At 42.5% G+C, this 23,489-nt stretch overlaps 1 protein-coding gene across 2 annotated transcripts in view; it reads left to right on the top strand.

The window, feature by feature from the left end:
- Positions 1–2,985: 2,985 nt before the first annotated feature.
- Positions 2,986–23,489, top strand: part of ITGA9 (integrin subunit alpha 9) — a 209,616-nt gene continuing 189,112 nt past the window's right edge. For both annotated transcript variants that reach the window (XM_059481708.1, XM_059481717.1), the window contains exons 1-4: positions 2,986–3,169; positions 11,434–11,561; positions 12,790–12,896; positions 18,771–18,894. In XM_059481708.1, coding sequence (XP_059337691.1) covers positions 3,003–3,169; positions 11,434–11,561; positions 12,790–12,896; positions 18,771–18,894 — 526 coding nt within the window. In that variant the 5' untranslated portion in view covers positions 2,986–3,002. The remainder of the gene's footprint in view (positions 3,170–11,433; positions 11,562–12,789; positions 12,897–18,770; positions 18,895–23,489) is intronic.

Genomic DNA, 23,489 nt, shown 5'->3' on the forward strand with positions numbered 1-23,489 from the left:
AGCTATTCCTGGTTTGAATGGTTCCTTCACACAAGGTTTGCAACAGGATTTGGGTTCAGTGAGGAGAGAATTCTATGGTATATGATTTAATGTATTATTCTCTGTTCTCACCCCTTAGTTTTACCATCATATTCATTTAACTGTATATTTTTATTGTCCTTGACGCTGCAGTTGGATGCCCCATTGCTTTCATAAATGTCATGCCAGAATTTTATCAGCTAAATATACACCACTGAGACAGGCAGTTTCTGTTTTTGTTTCTGTTTGGAGTCACAAAGTTCCTGTTGCATTAAATGACTTCAGTATTTGGATGTGGAATAAAAGAAAGAAAAGGATGGAAGTACCATATTCTTAGCCTTTCCCTGGATACTCTTACTTGCAAAGAATGGAGAGCTGACATTTTTATAGACTGACACGCTTTTTGCATTTCACTTCTAGCTGAAATAAGTCCTCCCGAGAGCACTCTACAACGTGAAAGACAAGTGTTCCATTCACCTCATCTGGTTGCTTTGCTTTCCTCCTCCCTCTGGAGAAGGATGAACACATTGCTCTCTCTAGCGTATCATCCACATTTCCTTTAACTCGGTTTGAGTGCTGTCTGAGCACCATTTAGTGCCCAGGTAATTAATTGAAAATCCCCAACAATTTCTTGCTTCAAAACGCAGAAATGTGGCTTTGTAGTGCTAATGATTACGTGTCATTTGTGGAATTTGCTTAATTGAGGCGTATTGACTTTCTGCCTAAATCAGATTACTTTTATCCATATTGATTGCTCAGTTATTAAATCCCTGTGAAAATCTTTCTATTAAATGTTATAAATCTCCTTACTAATATGACATAAATGCCCTGCTGTTTTCACGTGATGCACCAATAAAAAAAATCAATTCTTGCAGTTTGATCATACACTTAAGGCTGAATTTACTGATAAAGTGACTTTCCCATTTTATTTGATAGTGAGCATTGTGCCACTCAGACTTGACTGAAAAATTTTCACGTCTTCATAACCCTGGTCATAGTTAGCTGAAGGAAGACTCACACTACTCCAACCTTTTCACAAGCCACCTTAAACAAGGATGCTAAATAATTATACCACTAAGCTTCACATGGCCAATATAAAACACCTTGGTGACTGGAAACATCCATTCTTTTTTTTTCTTTTCACGACCAAATTCTGTAATTTTTACTCCTCTATTTAACCTGTTCCTGAAATTTTCTATGTTAATGTTTGCTTTCTGGCATCACAGTCAACATCAAATATGGCAGTTTCTAAACAGCAACATGTACATGTGGCACTCAGCACTTGCTCTGAGGGTGATGCTCAAAAGCAATGATTGAGACCAGTCTTCTTCCTGGTGAGGGAGTTCCCTTGCAGAAACAGGCTATGTATTTGAAAGAGCCACATGGATACTATGAAACAGCTTACCCCAGAATTCCCTTCTCACTGAAAAAAAAAATCCTGGTGCAAACTGTTTGCAGAAAAAGAATTACTCTTCCACCAAGAACTTCCTTCACTGAAAGAAGATTTGACTTGCAAGAGTGTTTTTCCATGACAGCTTTCCAAGAGCCTCAACACGCAGCACTCTTCCCTGGAGATCACTGGTGTCATCGGAAGCAAATTACACATTAACTCTCGCGTGCATATGCAAGAAGTACTACTGGATGTGGCTGCAAATCTCCAGTGACCTGTAGTATCAGAGCAGTTCCTGTAGCATCAGAGTTTCCCTCTATTCCTGTGTTTCCCAGGACTTACTCTGCTTCTCCTGGTGCACTTTCTTATGTATGAGGGCTGTAGATGGAATTAAATAGTCAAAGACAAGGCTAACAGAAACATTTGAACGTCACAATTATCTGTGAGAAGCTATTTATCCTCTGAGATTCTGGGCTTGGTGCTCAGAAGGATCTAAACACATGAATTTTGAGTATAAAATATACTGCTTTTCACTTTAATAAAAAGATGGGCTTTGTAAGCCCAAGGGTTTTATAGCACCTAACTCCCCTCCCTTTTTCCTACAGAGTGATGATCACCCTTGTATTATCCTCTGGACTTCTTGCCTTTGCTTTTGCTCATCTATTAGTGCATGTTTGACTGATTATTTTTGCTCTCAGATTTTCAAACTTTTCAAGTATTAGAACAATTATTTTCAGCTTTTACTTAGCCACGAAGGTTGCTGCTTCTTTTCCAGACCTGAAGTACTTTTGCCGGAAAACACTGGCCTGATTTTTTTACCCGAAGTATTTTCATTTCTTCTGCCCTAAAAAAAAGACATTGCCTCTCATCATAGCTTCCCTTTTTCCACGAAAATCTCCCGGCGTTTCGGCGTGATGCAAATCATATCTGTCATCTGTCACTCACGAAGCATTCCTCTCCGCTGTGCCAGATTCAAGCACAGCTGATAACCTCAAACTACTGGAAGTCAGGACTGATTCCTCCATGTCTTTCTGCCCTAGACTTTGTGATTTCCCTCTTCCCCCTCCAGGCGCCGACCGGGGAGGGGCTGCGTGAGAAGGGGAGTAGGTGGAAAAAAGAAAGAAAGTCACGGCTGACAGGAAGTTTGGTGGAAGAGAGGGACACCGAGGGGGAGGCTGTGGGGCCGCGCGGTGCCGTGGCGGGGGGAGCCGGGCGGCAGAGCCAAGCACGGCGCGTTCCGGGGCCGACGGGCGGCGAGCTCGGGCACGGCGCGGCACGGCACGGCACGGCAGGGCACGGAGCGGCACGGCACGGCAAGGCGCGGCACGGAACGGCACGGCACGGCACGGCTCGGCTCGGCAGGTACCGCGCAGGGCCGCCAGGGGGTGCCGGAGGCACGGCCGGCCGAGGCGGAGGGGCGCCGGTGCCCGCGGGGCGCGGCGGGGCCGGGCCGAGCCGCGGCTCGGGGCGGGCACAAAAGCGCCGCGCCCGGACACGCCAGCTTGGAGTCGGCGCCGGGAGCAGGGCGGGGTCGGTGGGCCGGAGTTCAGCGCTCAGCGGCCCCGGTACGGGCGGCTGGCTCAGGGCTCGCACGATGCCGGAGGCGCGGCGGGGCGCAGCAAGGGTTCTGTGGACGCTGCTGTGGGTGGCCGTGGTGCGCTCGTACAACGTAGATGTGGGTCGCCCCGTGATTTTCCGGGGTCCCAACGGCTCCTTCTTTGGGTACTCGGTGCTGCAGCACTACCACGATAGCACACGGTGGTGAGTAGCGCGGCCCCTGCGTGCCCGGGACGGGCGAGGGCGCGGGGGGCGGCGGGGATGCGGCCCGGCGGTCGCTGCCGGGACATCCATCCCTCCTGGCAGCCGCATCTCCGGCAGCGGCGCGGCCGGACCCGAGGCCCCTCGCAGGGGCCGCGAAGGGGCGCCTCCGCCCTGGACTGCGGGGTCTCTCCCCGCGCTCGGGCCACCTTTTCGCTGAAGGCAGAGTTGTGGGCTCCGCGCCCCTTGAGCACGAAGGATTTGTCTAATGTGAGCAGGGGGCCCCGCGCTGGGAGGCGTTTTAACCCGGGATGTCCTTTCTGGGCTGGCAGCCGGCGCTTGGCATTGTGACCTAATTGTCCCCTAGCACCAGCCGGCCCGCGGCCGATGTCGCGACTCGATCCCCCTTCCTCGCGGGAAATATTTAGCAGCTCTTCGTCCGGACAGCGTACGAAAAAGCGCACGGGGTACGAATGATGATGGGTTTTGCCGTGTTAATGGGAAATGTTTCTAATACCGCTAACTTCCACCGAGAGCAGCACACGCAGCGTCCACGGAGCTAAACGACCCGCACTCTGCCTGGCGAGGGACGAAATTCCTCCGGAGGCTGAAGAGCCGCTTCCAAATCGTAGAGGAAATGTCTGTGTAACTTAAAAAAAAAAACCCAAAAACGATCGAAGAAAGAAAGTTTATCTACATCCAAAAATTTGTGAAACTGGCGAGCTTCTTGTTTTTCCTGTTGATTGAAAAGAGCGTTGGAACATAGTCTGTTTGTTGTCTAGGTTAGAGGCTCTTTGTGAGAATTAAATGTGATTTCTCTTAATTGGACCTAGCTAGTGTCATCTGGTGCCCTTCTAATGTGAGTAGCAGACAGTGCTGCCAGTAAGCATCCACAAAGCATGTCTTTATCTTTTTATACTTAGATATTCAGCTATTGATGTTGGAACTTTGGTGCACTGTGGTTTAAATAAATTATTCATTCTGGCATACAGTTCTTTAAAAATGAATTTCTTTCACAACCTTTAGCTCCCAAGTAGTTCTATGCTCTGCCTTTCTCCATAGTGGCTTTCATGGAGCATTCATTTTTAAGGACTTACAGGAAGATATCATAGAGGAAAAGCACCCTGAGAGAAGAAAAGATCTCAGTTTAAAGCAGTGCTTAACTTAGGTCAGGAGTCAATGAAGGGTGCAAAGGCTGAAAGGAACTTCTATTCAACACAAATTGCTGGGGATTCACAAGGGTGTGAATGAAATGCTGATCTACTGCAGTTTGGTGGGGGAAAAGTGGTAGAATTTGTTGCTTCTTATGTAGGTATCTGTCATTCTGATTGATAAAATGAATTGTCTTCATAAAGCAACTGCTGGTGTGTTTTTGGAAGGGGAAGGTGGACTAGGGAGGAGTCTTTGAGATAGCCCCACTTCATTTAGAAACATGCTGGACTTTAAGTGTGGGGCATCTGTCTGAAGGCAGGGATCTGTTAGAAGTCTGGTGCTCAAATTAAAATCTTCAGTTATGTAAATTCCATTTTTTTTGAAAATGGAGCTGATACCTGATGCCTTTGCTGTGACACCAGAAGAAAAAATACCAAACCAATGAAATATCTAAGATCATTAACTGTTTTTAAATAAAAAGTTGTTACACCTAGCACCCAAAAGGGTTAAGGGCAGCTTAGTATGGTAAGCATGAGCACAGTCAGAAATCATCAGGGTGGGATTGTCACCACTGGTGGGAATGCTCTTCTTTTCATTGTGAGACCAGGAAGCTTGTTTTCATGGGTACTTCAAAACCCTGTTCCCAACTGACACTGGGATAACAAGTTGGGAGACAAGTATTTTTAGACTTCCCTTGATTCTAGTGTGCTGTGTGCAGTTGTGCTTGTAATGTGTGCGTGCATCCTAAAAGTCATTAATGACTCTCTTAAAAGTATATGCTGCCTTCTTCCAGTTTTCTGAAGACGCTCCTCTTAAGAGGCAGGGTTATTGTTTGTTTTTGTGCGTCAAGTTTTTTTCTTTCTTCTTGTGACTTTTATATACCCAAGGAAGAGCTATCATTTCAGTTTTCTCATGTCGATTGGGTCTGTACACTGCAATGGGAAGTTGTTAAAATAATTTAACTGTATACAGTGATATTTTGGATGATGAAGACTTGCCCAGTGAGTTCAGCACTATATGAGTCTGCAAAAATGTGATTGATCAAATCTGAGGCTGATGGGGCTCCTGCCCATCTAAAATTGTTTAATATGTTAATATGCTCTCAAGAATTTGAAGGTATTCAGGGAACTCTTGCTCTTCATTGCTTGTGGGCCTGATACTCACCTAATGTGCTTCTGACATGAGAGCTGTCTTGTTTTCTGTAGCCTTGCATATTTGTGTGTATGTATATATATATATATATATATATATAATGTTTCAACTCTTTGTTTTCCAAGACCACCTTTCTGTATTTCCTACCTTATGCCTAAAGGTTTCTAGTAAACTGGTTCAGGGTTTGGTGATCCTTTCAGGCTTCATATGAGCCAAATATTCATGTAGAATGAAAAAAAGGGAGGTGGGATATTTGGTATGAAATCTTACATCAGATAAACATGAATAGCCAGGCTGCTGCACACAGAAATTACAAATGGGAATTGGGTGTTCAGCTGCCACTACAGTAGTGGAGCCAGTCAGTGCCTTTGACATTTTCTGCAATAGTTGATTGCAATGATGGTTCCATAGAGCTGGTTTTGCACATTTTCTTGTCTTAAGAAATGTTTCTCAACTGAGATGTGCTGAGATTATTGTATTTCTGAAAATGTCTGCTTTTCCTTCCTTAAGTGGGTTTTATGACTGTAAATCTTGACAGGTTTACTCAGTGCTGGGTACATCATTGCCATTTTCAGCAAGAAACCAAGTGGCTGGTTACATTTAGAGCAGGGACAGGCTGAAGTGCTTCTGCTCTCTGGATACAATGATGAGCCTTGGAGTAAGGACTCAAAAAACAACCAAGAAACGGCCCCAGACAGTTAAAAAGAAAATAAAACCCACATTTTTTCCCCAACTAAACGGTGGTAATAATTTGAAATCTCTGATTCTTCTTTTTTAAAATGAATAAGACATTTCTTTAGTCTCTCCCCCTTTCCCTCCTTATGATCTCTTCTTGCTGACACCCTCAAATCTGTCAGCAAGTCCAGGGTGACCATTTCATCTTCTCTGGCAAAATAATCTGGCATGGAAAAGTCAGTTTAGTTGCATGGTGTCCTGCTGTGAGTTTTACAATAAAGAAAGGGTCTGGTTTCTGTGCTGTTGCATCATTCCTTCAGCCCTGCTCTTCACCAGTTTGTGCTGCTGCTGAAATAATGAAGGTTGATCTGCATCTTGGGCTGCCTGAGATGTGTTGTAATGCATGTCCTGTAAACATGTGGTCGACCAGAAGGAGGGCAGTCCAAAATTGGATGGAATAAATTTTCTAATACAATTTGAAACAATAGAAAGCAGGCATTCTTTATCTGCACAGGACATGTAGCTGATCTCTCCTTGTTCTGCTTATGTTGTGAGACTTTACAACAAGGTGTTTATCATAATCATATATATTCATTAAAATATGTTTCTTATCTAATACATAAGCATCATTTCCTAGAAATATTTTACATGCATCTGCCTCCTGAAAGTCCTTTTATGGTTCTGGAGGTTTATTGAGAGGAGTCTCTAGTGGTTGTATGCACTGAATGCTTCAATATTAGAGGTGACCTTTCCTTGAACTTTTTCTTTGGACACGTGCTATTGCTTCTTGTTACATAGCTTGCCTGAACAAACACTGTAGGTCTCTTTATCTGTTTTTCCACTGGTTCCAGTCACATTTATCATCCTGTGTGTATACCTTTATATCCTTTCTTGGTTTTTTTGCCTGCTTAGTCTTTAAGCTCTATTCAGCAACTTCAGGGGAACTGAAAATTTTTATTCTCTGTGTTATGTATCAAAGGTGTGGGAACAGATTGACCCAGTGGAGACTGGAAGTTGTGTGCGTAATCTAAACAGTGATGCTGTAGATTCTGCCATGGAATTTCGAGGAATCTGAGCTTGCTGTCATTGGTCATGGATCATCCAGCCCTCCTGCTTCTTGCTCTGTGTGTCATGGATGAAACACAGGGTTTTATTTCAAGTAACTGGTTTGGTTTTTTTTTTTTGGAAGTAACAGAGACATTTCTAAAGGGGAGAAACTCAACTGGGATATGATGGTAGGGCACCCTCTTTTGGTATGCTTTTGAAATGAGCTGTGGTATGTGAGGATACTTAAAGATTTTTTTTTCCCAACATGTACCATTGCAGTGAGGTGAGGTGCCTACAGTCCTCAGTCTTTTAATTGTGATTGTCTAATCCCTGGTGATGCTTAATGTGTTTGGCATCTCTCCAGGCATTGGTCAGCTCTGCACTTCTGTTCACTGTTCCTTTTGTTAAATTCAACACCTAATTTCCAAATCTGTGTGTCCTGAAGGGTCAGTCAACAGGGAAGTGATCATTACTGTTCTTCAGGAAGTAATTTTAAAGAGGTGTGAATTTCTCTGTGGCCAAGAAAGCTTCTTGTCGTCCAATAAGACTGGCTGCTGCAACTCCTTCAGTGGCATGGTTTCCAGCCATGCAGCTGCATAGTTCTCTCAATACAGATGAAAATGTTTGTCATTGATCATGTGAGTATGAGTGCAAGAAGAGAAAGTCAAGTGTGCTTTCTGCTCCCTATATTGGTTTAAACCCCAATACTTTTTTCACAGAGCCAGTGGGATGAGGCTGTTGCTCACAGATTTCTGTATACCTCAAGGAAAATGGCTGAAATGGCTCCAAACTCCCCTCCTCCTGTTCTTGGTTCTCTGCCTTTCTCCATAGAAAGTAACCTCTTTCTCTTGATGAAGTTTCCCCTTCAAGGTATCTTCATGCAGCTACTCATTAATATTCTAGGGGCTTCCCATAGAATAGTGTGGTTGTGAGAAGCTGCACTCATCAAGAATCTCTGCAGACAGCATTACTCACATAGTATACTCACATAGTAAGCCTCATATAGGGAGCCTTTTGGCAAAAGGCTGGAGAGCTGCTGGCACCGCCTTGCCGACTGCCCAAGCAGTCATATAGTAACACTGGAAATCTGTACTGCAAAGATCAGTCATTTTAAACAAATGCTAGTTAAAGTATTTGGAATATATTGGAAAGTTGTACTTCTTCTATTTGTATCTTCTGTGTCCATGCCAGGCAAGACTCCACAGCACTGAAATAAGAGAAGACTTTATTAGACTATAAGACTTTATTTTGAAATGTATTTCTGATTTGATATAGTAGCAGAGAAAAAACACTTCCTCTGATTGCAGTGCTGTTTCATAAACATTGCACAAGATTTCAAAGGTGATTTAAATATGTAGAGGAGATATAAACAGGTGGGTTTTTTTGCTCCATGAGTCCCAAAGTATTTAGATGGAAGAGAAGACTTTATTAGACTATAAGACTTTATTTTGAAATGTATTTCTGATTTGATATAGTAGCAGAGAAAAAACACTTCCTCTGATTGCAGTGCTGTTTCATAAACATTGCACAAGATTTCAAAGGTGATTTAAATATGTAGAGGAGATATAAACAGGTGGGTTTTTTTGCTCCATGAGTCCCAAAGTATTTAGATGGAAATGAGTTGTCTATCCAGGTCTTCTGAAAAGTCTCATGATAGTTAAATGGGTGACTTCCTTACAACACTTAAGGCATTACATACAGAAGCTAGTGAAAGAGTAAGCAAGTCTTTTTGTTGACAAAGGAAATATTCCAGTCTCAAACCTTTGAATAAAATTAAAGTAATTGTTATGTAACAAATACCAACCAAAAACCATGTGAACAAACAGAAAACCTCCTGTTTTCCATCTTAGGGCATTAGTGAGCATGGATCATACTAGATGATGCAGTGGCTCTGCAAAGGCTTAGACTGCTGGGTTTTAAGTGCAAGAGTGAGAGAATGAGACAAAATCTTGAGATGACGTAGTATGTGCTGTGTGTGAAATACCAAATTTGAATGCATGGACATTCAAGACAATCCAAAATAAATTTGCCATTGGCACACATCACTGACTGCTTCTTTCTGCTCAGTCCACATGAAGGAATGGCAATGTACGTTTTCTTTTTGAAAGGTATAATTGCTCAAGACAGCAGTATTATCTGTACCAATAGTCTACTCCAATTGCTAATTATCAATTTTTCCCATTCATCTTTTTAAAGAGAGATGAAAATGCTGTGTAATTTAGACTCCATTGTCTCTGTCTTTCATGTTGCAACCCAAGGTATCTTGTGCACTAGTTACGAAATCATATTTATTTTTCTTAGGTTAGAACAGGACCTGTTTTAAACTGGAGTTTGGTGTGACCTGTGTTATCTTACTGTTACAACAGGTCGTAGAAACATGGTGTTTCTTTTTGCACTTTGAACCTGTAACTCTTTAAGATCATGTTAGATCTCCTGACTTTCAATAAGTGAATGTTATGCATTCATTGCCTGTGTAAATGAAATGACTGGCATTTGATTTAATATCTGCTGACTGCCTAGTAGGATTTCCATTTAGAGTTATTTTTCAGGCTCCTTTGCACTTGCTCCCCAAGTGTGCAGCCTCTGTAGTTTTTAGTAATTTAAGTATTTTAGACATTCATTCTTCTCACTTGTGAAAGCATGATATGTGTAACAGAGTGCAAGAGTGCAATTCCATTAGAATTCTCCAAATGAAAGAGTTTGGCCTATAAAATCTCAGCAAAAATAGTCACTTAACACAAGTGTTTCTCATATTTTTGTAAATGTATCAGTTTTTTTTTACCACAGGCCAATTTTGTTGCATCCAAGATCCAAAGCAGTGTGTCAGGAGTGGAGGTAGGCTCCTGTTGTGTATAGATGAGGCTCTGATGCAGGGGAAGCTCTTTTGCATGGCTCAGGTTGGCCCTGGACAAGTGCACACCTTGTGCCTTGGGTCTCCTTGTGTGTACTGGGATGGTGATGATGAGTGGTGGTTGGTATGGAGCTCTAGGTTGGAGGGTGAGGGAAAAGTTGTTAAGAACAGGGAAAACATCAGTTTGGGCGTTGGTGCTGGGCTGTCCATCTGAGAGAGCTGTGTGTGCAGGCTGACTTTGCACCAGTAGCTCTGTAGTGGCTAAACCAAGAGCAGTGTCCCCTTGGGTAGCTGCTGCTGCCTCCCAGGTGGCAGCCTGGGTCTGCACAGGGGACTTCTGGAGCCCTAGCCCTTTAGAGATGGTCGCTCTTAGTTCCAGCCCCAGGCTTAACTTTAGTGAGGATTTTTTTACATTCAGGAGATCTGTCATGCATGACAGTACAAGAGAATTGCAAAACTGTTACTTAGCTGCTCTCCATGGAGCTGTCTTCCTCCTGCTTAACCTCCTTCTTCCTCCTCACCTTCCCAGCTCTGGGGTCACAAATTGTCCTTTTAATAAGGAGACAGTGAAATACTTGTGCATCAGTACTTGTGCTTCCCCTGTAATCCTCCTCAAAAAGCATCCCTTAGGGCATAAGAAGATAGAAGCCTGCTTGTTAAAGAGTTTAACTAGATCCTAGCACAAGTGATTAAAAAGTGCTGACCATCTTTCTTTCGAGGGTAACCCTATGGTCAGAGCAGGCCATTGGTGCTTCCCAGAAACACAAGATCTCATGTAGGGTCCAGGTAAAGTCTTCACAGCCTTAATGATAAATGTTGGTTGATAGCAATGTATTGTGGAAGAGATATGCTTGTATTGTTGGTTTGATTTCTTGCTGTTGTTTATTCAAAATGTAATTATATAAAATGTTCTGAGAATGGGGTGCCTCCACTTTCTAAACAAGCTTACAAATCTTGTGCTGCCTGGCAAGACTGCAGCCAGCAGGATGTTCAGATTTTGTCTGCTGTGTGTATATCAGTTCTGGATTGATGTAGCTGAAACTGAGGAAAAATGGATGCAGATGCTGTTGTGCTCTTAATGCTATCCTAAAAGCTTTTGGAAGGTGTGTGGTGAGGGTGTGTAACTTTAAATGTGGTACAATCATAATAGAAATTTTATTTGTTAAAAATATTTGAGCATTCACTGTGGAGAAGCACAGTGGTGTGAAGAAGCACACCTTTATTGCGTGTGGTGTTTTCAGTTCATGAATCAGTTTCATTGTTTACAAGGTTGCTGAGAAAAGTGTTTGTGCTAGTGAAGCTCTAGCAATGTGAGCTTTGGTGATGTTTGTGGATTTTTTTCCCTTTCCTCCTGAAATTAATCACTTGTTGCTTTGTTTCTCGTTTCCAGGGTCTTGGTTGGTGCCCCCAAGGCAGAATCTAAATACAGCACCTCTGTTCAGTCCCCTGGAGCAGTGTTCAAATGTCGAGTTCATACCAACCCTGACAGAAGATGCACAGAACTGGATATGGGGAGAGGTGGGTAGTTATGATGTTGGGACAGTAGGAGGCAACCAAAAAAATCCAAACTGCATGGCCAGTAGTCCTTCTTCCAACTTCAAATTGGCCCCAAAGTATTGAGAGACAGCCATCAGCCTTTCCTGATGGATTTTGAACACTGTTAGCAAAAGTGTCGTGTTCTCTTCAGCATTACAAAATAAGATCCCACTGGTGCTGGTGTCCTCTCAATGACCTTGCTTGCTCTTTCCAGCAAGTAACCAGGTAAATGTGGATTTTTCCCTGCTAAACCTGAGCTTCTGTCTTTTTTCACCTGCTTCAGTGTGGCTTTTCAGCATGTTGGTGACTATGTACGTGTTTTGTACTGCCTGCTCCAGGCAGTGCTGAAGTCAGACTGCAGAGGTGACCCCAGGCAATGCTGTGAATGGCTCATTATATGTGACGTTATTGGTAATGTGGTGATCTATGGGTTCCCTCATAATACAGCAAATAATTTCTTGAGTTTACTTTTTGTACTAAAGTGGTCTCAGTGAGACCACTTGTATGCCATTGCATGGGATCAGGGTTGACTTCAGTTACTCTGATGAACTGTCTGAGGCAGGGGAAGGTGGACACCTAAAGTAAAATTATGATCTAAAACTTCCTGCTTGATAATGATGGTAAAGAATGAAGCATTTTAATATTTTGGTTTTCTTGGTGACATGTTGCTTTTCCTGCCTTTATACAATAAGGCATCTTTCATCTTGTAGTTACACTAAGTAGAATTTCTGTTTATGAAGTTTACATGTGTTAAGACAGCGTTTTAGCTAAGTGGTTTGTCCTCTACCAGATTGTAAGTTGTCGTGGATTCATGAGTGCTGCCCGATAGGACTGTAGATCTCAGCCTCTTTTTTTTTTTTTAAGTGCCCCTGATCTCATTTTTAAGATTGCATTCAGGAGGCAATCTGATACCTCTCCCATTGACTTAATGGTTTGATGGTTCATTTAAGTAGAGCTGTGAACACAGTGTGATAGCTGCTGGCTGTTGGGAACAGGGTCTGTCCTCAGCTGTTTATGTGTATGGTGCCACTTAGGAGTGAGAACATTGCCCCAGTTAATGCATTCAAGAACTAATAAATAATCAGGATGCAGGGGGAAAGAAAAGCATTTTCAAATGTTTGATGGGAAATCTCTTTTTTTGCCGGGATTCTTTGGTAGGTATTTAAAACTCATGGTCCTTGCCTTGCTGCCTTTCCCTTTTTTTCTGTAGGCAATTCTCGGGGCATGCTCTGTGGAAAGACCTGTAAGGAAGACAGAGATGATGAATGGATGGGTGTGAGCCTAGCTAGACAGCCAAAGGCTGGTGGAAGTGTGCTGGTAAGTCTATACTATTCTTTGATCTCATTAAAAATGTAGCTGCTGCCTGACTAAGCACATCAGGATTGTGTTGGCAGTGACTGGCAGAGTCCAGGCAGCAGATTCTGTAGTCCCTTTCTTCAAGCCGAAGTGAACCCCAGACAGAGGACATGATTTATAGAGGGAGGACTCCAAGCCATCACACCTGACTTGTGTCAGCCAAGGACTTCCTCCTAAATCTGAGGATTTATATCTTTGAACTGAATAAACACAATTTGTCTGGGAGGTATTCTACTAATTTGTTCTTTTTGTAGTTTTTCTGTGTTTATGTAGGAAATATGAAAGCATACATTTTCCTTGAGCATATGAATTGCTGAAAACTGACAAGGAACAATGTAAATTGCTCTTTGTGGCCATATTTTTCATTTATCTATATTAATTTCTTATTGAGTAGGTAGAAGAGTTGCAGATAGAGATGTCTTAACTGTGTGTGGATTGACTTACTGTTTTCAGTGGGGTCACTATGCACATAGACGGGACAAGGAGAGCTGATATGATCCTTAGGATGTGCAATATTTCTTTGCAAAACTTTTCCTGTGATATTGTAAAGAGTCCCGGGCAAAACCCTTTCTAGAATGCGCAGGTATTTTACATTATGATTTTACATTTATTGTCTGCATGTACATGCATGGTTGGGTTCTGACTGTCTACCTGAGTGAGTGTGTGTGCAGGGAAGTTAACAGAAATAAAAAGAATTTTGCAGCAAAGTGTTGTGCATATTATATGTGGCAGGCAAATATCAAGGTTGTATCAGGGTAACCTTGACAGCAGTCTAATTCTAAACAGCACTGTTTGTGAATAGGAAACTTTCAGTTTGCCCCATCTTTCCAATGATATAGAGGACTGCCCTTGTATGGAACTGTCAAAAAGCTGCTAGTGAGAAAGATCTTGTGCAGTGATTACTGTACCAATCACCTGTAAAAGGCAAGAGGACAAACCTGCTTCTCTCAAAGACTTTTTTTAAAATATGTGCTTAGGGTACCGGTGCTTATGCCCCAAATCCTTGTGCACCAACTTCCCTGTGGGCAAGCAGGTAGGTTTGATACCTTTCTGTTACAGTATTGTGATATTTTTTTGCCTCGTTTCTCTTGGTATATACCTTGTAAGTGTGATAGGGGCTACCTTTACTTTTCTTAGATGTTTTAAACATGTTCAGGACTAGAGGAGGAAGGGAGAAAGAGGGGCATAAATAAAATAGACTGTAAATGTATACAACAGAGGATAAAATTCATTCAAGGCATTCATGCTAGTGTATGCAATTCATATTTTCAGGGTGTATCCTGTACTGTATGTGCTCAGTTCTGTGTGACAGCTGAGGAGTAACTTGCGTTTATCAGGATAACACTACCCTTGAGAGACTTCCTTTTCATTGTCCAGTCGTCAGGCTGGCATTCATCCTAATTAATTTTTAGAAGGTTGTTAATGCATTTTTATGGGCAGCTCTTAATTTCTTGTCCAAGCTATATTTTAAGAATAGCAGATTTTGTGTGTTTTGGTTCAAAGGGAACCAGGTTGCAGCTGATGCTTAGGGGTCATCTCCCTAGAGAGAAGCAGTAATTGAAGGGAGTGCTGGTGGGGCAGAAAGCCAAGGTGGGTGCTGCCTGGCTGGATGGAGGCTACAAGGGTGAGAGACATGGGCGGTCTTGCATTCGTCTGAGGGGGTAGAAATTTCACACATAAAGCAGGTTAAAAGTGAAATGTAAGTAAAGTAAAATACACAGCTGGTAGTATGCTTATTTCAGTGCAGGTTAGGGTGGTAAAATGTCTCCACAAGTGACACTGATTTAAAAAAATCCTGATCCAGGGCTCTGACAAGATTATGCTGCCCCTCACCATGTAGACCATGTCCAGATGCCGGAGAATATTAATTATATAATTCTCATTATTATTTATCACCAAAGTCTTAAACTACTAATTATACATCTGTGTGCATCTGTGTGTAAACAGAGCCTGAAATAATGCATACAGATTCCTTTGTGGAAGGAAATTACTTGGATGTTTCAGGTCACTGTTGCTCTCTGTTTTGAGAACTTTTTACTGAAAAAGATTTGTGATTTTTCCACAGATGGTTTTCCATAGATGTGCTCTTCTAATTTTAAGGATTAGCATTTCTTTAAAATGTAGCTTTTCTTTGAGGCCCATTTGAAAAACTGGTTTTCTGAGAAGATGTGTCTGAATATGTGTTCATAGCTGTATTTGCCAATTTTTTTTTAATTGCTAGATAACATGAGTGTGTTTCTTTAGTTAGAAATGTGTAGAGTTTACATTGTCAGACATTGCAGCTATATTTACTCCCATCAGCATCCCCTCCAGGAATTCCTTTAAGTCAGAGTAATATCTTTCTGGTCAGTAGCCCTGGGTAGATTGTTGTTTTTTTTTTTTTTTCCATAAACAAATGTAATTGCCTGTGTGAAATATTCATGCTCTTGGCATGAATCCTGTGTTAGATTAAGTAGTCACACAGTTTAATTGTGGGTTGTATAAAGAAGTTGATGCTTTTGCTTTGTAGCTGCTTAGAGGCCTAAATTTTTTTCTTTTCAGCTTTCCCCAGTTGCCTGGTAAGAGTACCAGCTATGATGGCAACAGGGCAGTAGGGAAGGTGAGGAGCATGCCAGAGGGCTTTAGTTGGTGTTTGGTAAAAGGTAGATTGTGTTTGAGCCCAGGCAGTGCAAGGACGTTACTAAACCAGAATTTGGTGTTTGTGTGATGGATTAAATAGTAAAGCATCAAACAGTGAGGTTATAAACAAATGTAGGAGTAAGATTTAATGAGAAAGTTTCTTGTCCTTGGATACACTGTCAGTCAGTCTGCATTAATCTCAGTACTGCAATACTACACCTGAGATTGCCTGCTCTTTCCAAACTGAAACAGCAATATTCCTCCTTTTACTTCTGTTGGGAGAGGAACCAGGGGTGTTGCATTGTGACTGGGAGATAAGCCACATCCTTCAGTCTTGCTCTTCCTAAATACCTGCCACTTCTGTCATTCTATTGCTCTTCCTGTGGAGCAAAGCTGGTGGCTGCAGCAATATGCAAAAGAGCCAAGTGTCAGCAGTTCTGAAATGGCCTATTCATTATATTGCAGTATTGCAGTGTCAGCCATCAATAGATACCTTGCTTTGCTCAGAAGCATTTTATTTTGCTTCAAGGGTTTGCATCATTTCTCCCCTGTTCTGTAGAGCTGGGACCTGTACCCCAGCAGCAGCTGCTGAGCACTAAAGTATGCTGATGGTTTCCTTATTGCACAGGGACTTACCTGTAACTTGCATCTAAAAACAGGGTGCAGAGGTTGTCAGTTGTTTGCAGTTGTTTGCCTCAAATTCAGGTGACTCACTTCTGTTCCAAGGACCTCTTCAGACCTGTGCTGTTGCTGCCAGAGAAGGAAGCATGTACCACATCACCTTGCCTTGGCAACGTTGAATGATACAGTGACAGTTGTAATCAACTCTAAATGCTTTTGAGAAGACAGGAAAAACCAAAATCAGATATGTTGTGGTAGGGAGACAAATGTGCTAGTTGTCTGGCTACAGAGAAATGAGTTTTGAGGAGAAAGAGGAGCTGCTGGACTCCTGTCCATTGTAAAGATGTCAAATTTCAAATTCTGTAGCAGTGGCACAAGGAAGGCTGGGGAAGCACTAACTCAGGTAACCGAGGAAAGTTCATGCCTTGAAGGTTTGCAGACTAAGGCAATCAGTGGTGAACTGTAGTGTGCCTGAATACACATCGTGATGAAGATGACTTAACAGATTGGTTTAAATGTGTCCAGAATTGCTAGACTGAGCCCATAGCCTCTAGTTGATTTTGAACATACTTCTTACCCAGCAGCAGCTTTTTCTCTCCTTATATTGTTTTATATTTCTTGGCTTCTGCACCTCAGTCCTGAGCAAAGCCACCTGCTTGTGATGAAATGCTGCTGACTCCGTTGTTTGTACTCTTCTGAGAGAGATTAATTAGTAGTTAATTTATGTGAGTGTCTTTCAGTTTCTGAAATATAAAATATCAAGGAATTTATAATACCACAATCCTTTATATTTCTAAAATTTTAAAAAATACTCTTGGCCTGTTTCCATTTGAGTTTATATCCAGAGTTGGGATTGACGATTCTGTTGCTGTAATGGTGTGTGTATTTATGGCATTGTCTTAGCAAAGGTTGTGCCTGTGTATATTTGTGCTCACAGATCTATCAGGAGAGAAGCTATTTCCTGCTTTGCTGAAAATGAGTGTTTCACATGTTGGTTATCTGTTGCTGTTCAATTTTGAATGAGTAGTGCGTGGGGATGGAAATCATAACTGAGCCTCCTCAAAGTGCATCCAGGAGTCTCCAAAGCTACTCCTTATTGTACTTCTCACATGCATTTGGCTGTGGAGCTGAGTCCTCTTAGAAGGATTCTTTGCATCACAGATGGCAGCCTGCAGCGTGCAGTGTGGTGCAAAACTTTCTGCAGCCCCCAGAGCCCCCTCAATGTCCCTAGTGATAGCCATAGTGGAAATATGTGCCTCTCTTTGGGCACAGGAAATTAGGAAAACAGTAAATATCAAATGTAACACTGCCAACAGTAGAGCAGGGTTTGCACAACTGATTTCGCTCTTTGAGAGTAGTATTACCTATTTGTATCTTTCTGGACATAAGTATATGGAAATCTGTTGGTGGCTGGATTGAATTTTGAGCTTCCCATGTCCTTTAGTGGAGAGGTGACACAGCTGTGCCTGCTTTGAGTGGATATAATTTTTAACAATGTTGAGATAATTCTATGGGCAGGTCTGAGGTGCTGAAGCAGAAAAGTGGGGTAGCACACAGAATTGGAAGACAGAGGGTATCTCATCTGGAGAGGATGGAGTCAAATATGGGATTTGTGAAGGGAGTTGATGCAAAGTGTCCAGGAAAAGTCAAAGGCATGTGGAGGAGATGATTTGTAGCATAGAGGCTTGGTCTGTTGGCATGGAGTTAAGCCTTAAATGATAAAAATTGACACATCTACAGTGACTTAAGTGTAGACGCAGATGGAGATATGGTCTGGCATGTGCTAGGTTCAAAGCCATTGTTGTTTCACATTTCCTTTTCTTTTATTCCAAATAAATCCTGAGCAGAAGCCAACTTGTGGTTTGGCTGGCAGCAATGCAGTGTTAGTTTTTGGAGCAAATGTGTTCTGAGAAGTTGTGAACCAGGCTCTACATTGCTTGCATGTGTGCCTGTGTGTGTGGCAGTTGTACTGAGCAAGTGTCTGGTGAGTCCTGTTTTTCAGGATGATCTCATTCTTCATGATAAAGCTCTGCAGCTTGTCTGCACCTTGGCTAATGTTGCCACTCTTGTTGCTACGAAATCCTTGGTATTTTCAATTAAATTCACTACCAGTAAGCAAGGCTCAGCACATCTGTCACCAAAACACAGAGCTGCCTTTCCCAGTAGAAACAACCTTTGACTCACAAATGCATTATTTGGTGGTTTGACCTCCTGAGTATTCTCAGTGTCTTTATTCCTGTTTTTCACCTTTTGCTGGGTTCTGTTAGTGCATCTTTAGTTAGAAAAGCTTTGCTGTCTGCAAGGATTCATGCACAATCAGAGATTTTGAAATTTCCAGCATAGGCTCTGAGATTTCTTGTTTTCCTAGTGATATACATGTGAAGGCTGAGATCTGAGCTGCCAGGTCAGACAATGTCCTGAGCTGCAGAAGGTAACAATGAGAAGACACTTCAGAAACAGTGGAATGTAAGGAGAGTACAATGGATTTGTGGGGTGAAGGTGATGCTGAGTGGTCCTGTTCATGCATGCTTTGCCTGGGTCAGAGTGATCTCCTCTGACTCTGGGCCAGTAACCCATGTTATGTGATCTGTTTAGGCATGTGCACACCGTTGGAAAAACATCTACTATGAGACAGAGTACATCCTGCCCCATGGCTTCTGCAACATCATTCCTCCTGACCTGCAGTCCAAAGGGAGGAAGCTCTTGCCCTGCTATGAAGGTAAGGAGTCAGGCCAGAAGTGGAGCTTATAATGCCCCTTGCTGTGCTTCTGATAATACGGTAACCTTCAGTACTGATTTTATTTTTTTGAAAAACATTTGACTGCCTCATGGCCCAGCTGTGGTGGCGGTTGGGTTTTGGATGAACTTGGCAGAATAGCACAATGACTGGATTCTGTGGCTGGTAAAGTGCATGGTTGCACTTTACTGGAGGAATAGAAAGTTTCTGAATTGTGTTTTGAGGCAGCAGCTCTCCCCTTAGGTAAATAATAAGAAGATATTGATATGAGCTTGGCCTTTTGTGCTTCACTGTGACATGGAATAAAAATCCTGAATTATGTTGCAATCATGAACCAATTTGCCTATCTTATGGAAACACTTCCATTTTTATATTGTCATTTATCAGAAGATTGGGATGTGGAACAGGGAGGAGTGTTACTTTCCTCACTTTGGGGTACTTTGCAACAATTTATATTAAATTGCTGCTGTGTTAAGGTCTGGGTTTGAGGTGGATACAGAGAGAGGGCTTCAGCTCTGAGCCATGGATGACTATGCCTTTTGGTTCTGCACCAAATCCCACATGCCATCGTTTTAATTTCTCCTTCTCTAGTGCATGTGAAACTTTTACGTCATGTTTCCATTTTTTAAAAGACTTCAGGAGACAGAGTCTCCTTGGCCAAAAGCAATTAACTGACTAAGAGGCATGAATATATTGTTAGGTAGAAGATATGGTATCTCCTAAGATTATTAGATATGTGAGAAGTTTTGAGGGACTTGTACCAGCCATGCTAGCTGCTGTGCAGCAGAGTACATAAAAGCTATGTAAGCCTTCCTGTTGTGGGTACTGTTCTACTGCATTTGTCCTTCCTTGCCTCTCTGCCCTCCTTGTTAGTGTCAGCAAAATCGGGAAAAGGCCTCTCACTGATGTTATACACTGCAAATCATCTGATATTAACTTTGTGGACATTGTGCACATGCAGGAATGCCAATGGGGCTCCCTCTGAGCCTTTGTTGCTGCTCCTGCACTGCCTGAAGCCATGGTGGGGATGTGGTTTCTGGAAGAGAAGAATCACTTGTGTTTATCTATGCGTCATGTTTTTGGAGTAAGACTGCTGTTAATCTGACAGGATATTTGCCAGGAATTGCTAAAAAATAGAAATGTGTGGGCCTAGTACACGTAGAGCAGCCAGTGGAAAGTTGGCAGGGTTGATGCAGTACTATGCTGGCTTAATTTCACTGCATAGTAAGGTGAAAATTGAAAGTTTGGGACTGATTTCCATGCAGCCTTCTGCCACATGAGACATGAAATCACAGTGTCACAAGGAATGGCTGCATTCATTTGCTCCTGATTCTTTAAATTTCAATAAAACAAGCTCCAAGAGAGATAGCTGTGGTATATCACATGGAGGAGTTCATTGTTTAGGGTTTGCTGTGAAATAAGTTTGCAGTCATCCTTGTAACTTTTTTTCCTTCACTTTCTGGAAGGAGCAGAATAATTTTCCCCCACTGACACTGATAAATGGCTAGTGCAAAGCTTTGAGTCTGAAGTGCGTGTGCACTGACAGCCTCTGTGGCCATTGCTGGGAGGCTGCCAGACCTGTGGCTGCAAACCCTGCACTGGGACACACGCCTGTGCCCGACAAGATTCCAGTGTCTCAACCTTCTCTGGACCTCGCCATGTGCAAACAGGGGTAGACAGTAGCGTGCCTGCTTCCAGGAGCCTTGTTTTGAGTGCAGATAAGGTGATAAGCCTCAACAGGTGAAGGGTGCAGGCCAGCTGAGAGCACATCAGTTTCCATCCATGGAGATAATGGAAATTTCCTGACTAGATGGCACTGGTGCAACAGCATAGTAGTCTCAATCCATTTTATTCTTGCCTGGCTTCTCTGAAGGGGCTGACAGAAGTCTGGAATTGAGAGATAATTAGAACACAGCAACAAATTTAATAGTTAAATACAATCTCTCTGAGTAGGAACTTCTCTGGTTTAGATGGGCTGGATGTGGTATAATAGCTGCTTTATGGGGCCACAGTCTTTCAGGCAATACTTTCAGTTGGTTATTTTTCCCATAGTTTAAATGGCTTTTCAAAAAAGGGAGCTGCCTCTTCATTCCCCCAATGCATTCAGTTTACAAGAAAGGATGGTTGTGTGTACTGTGAGAGGCAGTCCAGCTGATGAGGAGAGCTGGGATGGTTTCCTACTCCTCTGTGGTAGGAATTGATGGTGGAAATGGGGAAGACTGATGATCCCTTTGGTTAGTAAGTACGGGGAACAGCACATGCTCATATTCCTTGCATCCAAAACAAAAAGTAATTTTTCCCACGGGTCCAAACCGCATTTGGTTTTCTGGGAGCCATCAAAACATCCCTGCTTTGTGGTGGCAACTCAGTATCACAATGCTAGGTCAGAGAGATTGCTACTGCTTCTTCCTAGAGTAGTGAAACACTGTAATATAGGAAACAAAAAGCTTTCAGCGCATGAGATATTTTACATCTTTGAGGATGATAGATTATTTTATTGTACTCTGTAGCTTAGTTTATGTTATAACATTCAAGTTTGCTTAGAGTTGGCAGACAGTTTTGTTCAAAGAAAAAGTTTGAGGGCATTTACCTTCAGAATTGTTGCACATCAAATCTTATTCTTTTTCATGTTGCATTGTTTTATGCAATTACTCTGTCCTCCATCTCACTTTTCTTGTAACCTGAGATCATCCTGGCTGCAAACCACTGCCATCTTCTTCTCTTTTTTCCTGTATGTATTATTCATGGCACATCTTCGAAGCTTTACAGGCTGCAACCTCCTCCAGACTCAACCTCATCATGCTGCTTTGCTGTCAGCTGCTGCTGCAGCAGTTTCATGGCTTGCAGTCTCTGTAATCAGGAATGCACAGCAGTCAGCAGGGAGACAGGAAAGAATAAAGAAGTGTAGAAATAACAAATTTGCCCTTGATTGCAGTTATTGCCTGGAGCTATGTGAAAACAAATCAATTTAATGTCCTGCAAAGGTTGTTATTCAGACATACAAAAACTGTGAGCTGATATAATAACTGCACAATTTCTGTCTAGTTGGTTGCTTTACTTCATGGCTGGCTGGCTGGATATGTTGTATGAGTGACATGTGTCGCACTGAAGTGGAGGTGAGGTAGAAGAAATCTTGGTTTCTTCCTGGTTTCATCCCTTTCTGAGCTCATCTATTGCTTGGGAGAGGCAGAGGGGCTCTAGGGAGCAGACAGAGGTCTGTGATGCTGGGATGTGACCCTCTAGGATGACTGGCACCCCTTGGCCATGGATGCTTGGGTGGAAAGGATCTTGCTTGCATGTGGAGGCAGGTGTACATCATGGCAGATGGGAGTTAGGGGAGCAGATAAGAAGGGGTAGTTTTGTGCTGAAAGGGTTAGGCAGAAATCCAGGAGCCCAGTGCCTGTCTGTACTGGGCTGCTGGCTTGTTGGGGAGGACGATATCTCTCTTGATTCCCCCCGAAATTGGTGTGCTGATCTCCCCTCTGTGTCACTGGAGCTTTAAATTCTCAAACAGCCCCGATGTCTGAGGTATTTGGGCCTCCATGCTTACATTTCCACTTGAAATGTCATGGCCATGGCAGTGAAGACTGAAGCAAATAGACCCTGAAGTCAGGAAGAAAGCAAATATCACCCCAGACTTCAAAATGGGCAGCTAAAGAAGCCATTCAATATTTCAGCTTTCTCTGCAATTTCTCTTGCAAGGGGTCCCTGTTTCTGCTCAGCAGTGGAATCTACATTTTCTTTAGTACCCTTTTGTTGTTGATGTATCTGAAGAAACCCTTCTTGTTAGCTTTGATATCTTTCACCAGATTTAATTCTGAATGGGCTTTGACCTTCCTCATTGCATCATGCAAGGGTGGGGATCGTGCTATAGTGAATACATGGCTTTTAGGACATGCACAGAGTTATTTTTCAGGAAATGCTGGAGGGAGGAATCTCTTCTCCTTGGCTCTCTTAATGAAAAAAATGTTCACATTGATAAAAAAATATTTTTCCCCAGGCAAGTACTGGACAATCTGTATGTGGAGAGTTAGCAGTTCAGAGCCCCAACACTTGCTGAATAGCTATGGGCTAATATGGGCTTCAGTTCTCAGTGAAATTGTCATTTCACATGGGTTGCCATTAGGAGACCCAGCTGTGCTTCTGGTCTGCTGGGATGCATCTCACTTTGTCAGGACCCTACCTTGGCCAAGAGTGTTGGGCATTGGGACTGTAATTTGTGGATCAAGTCTCTATTCTGCATGGTGTCTCCAGCTGAGCTTTTCCCTGTGCTACTGGTATGACCTCAGCAAATGTCTGAAATTCTGAACGTCTTTATGATGTTAGGAAGAGACTCTGTGTAGTACAAAAGGGAGAATGGTGTGTGTGTGTGTGTACTTATGTCTACATAAAATATTTTGCAAGAAGGCAGCATTTTTTATAATTAATTCCTTCTGATCTTCAATAAGACAAAATGCAACTCCAAAGGAACTTGCTTGGTTCCAGAGGCAGTTTGCTCATCAATTTCATTATAATTAATGAAGCTTAAAATAAAAAAAAAGTAAAAAAAGTATAAAAAAGTTTCACAGTTATCAGGT

The sequence above is a fragment of the Ammospiza nelsoni genome, chromosome 1, assembly GCF_027579445.1.
Source record: "Ammospiza nelsoni isolate bAmmNel1 chromosome 1, bAmmNel1.pri, whole genome shotgun sequence".
In the NCBI taxonomy this organism is placed as follows: Eukaryota; Metazoa; Chordata; class Aves; order Passeriformes; family Passerellidae; genus Ammospiza; species Ammospiza nelsoni.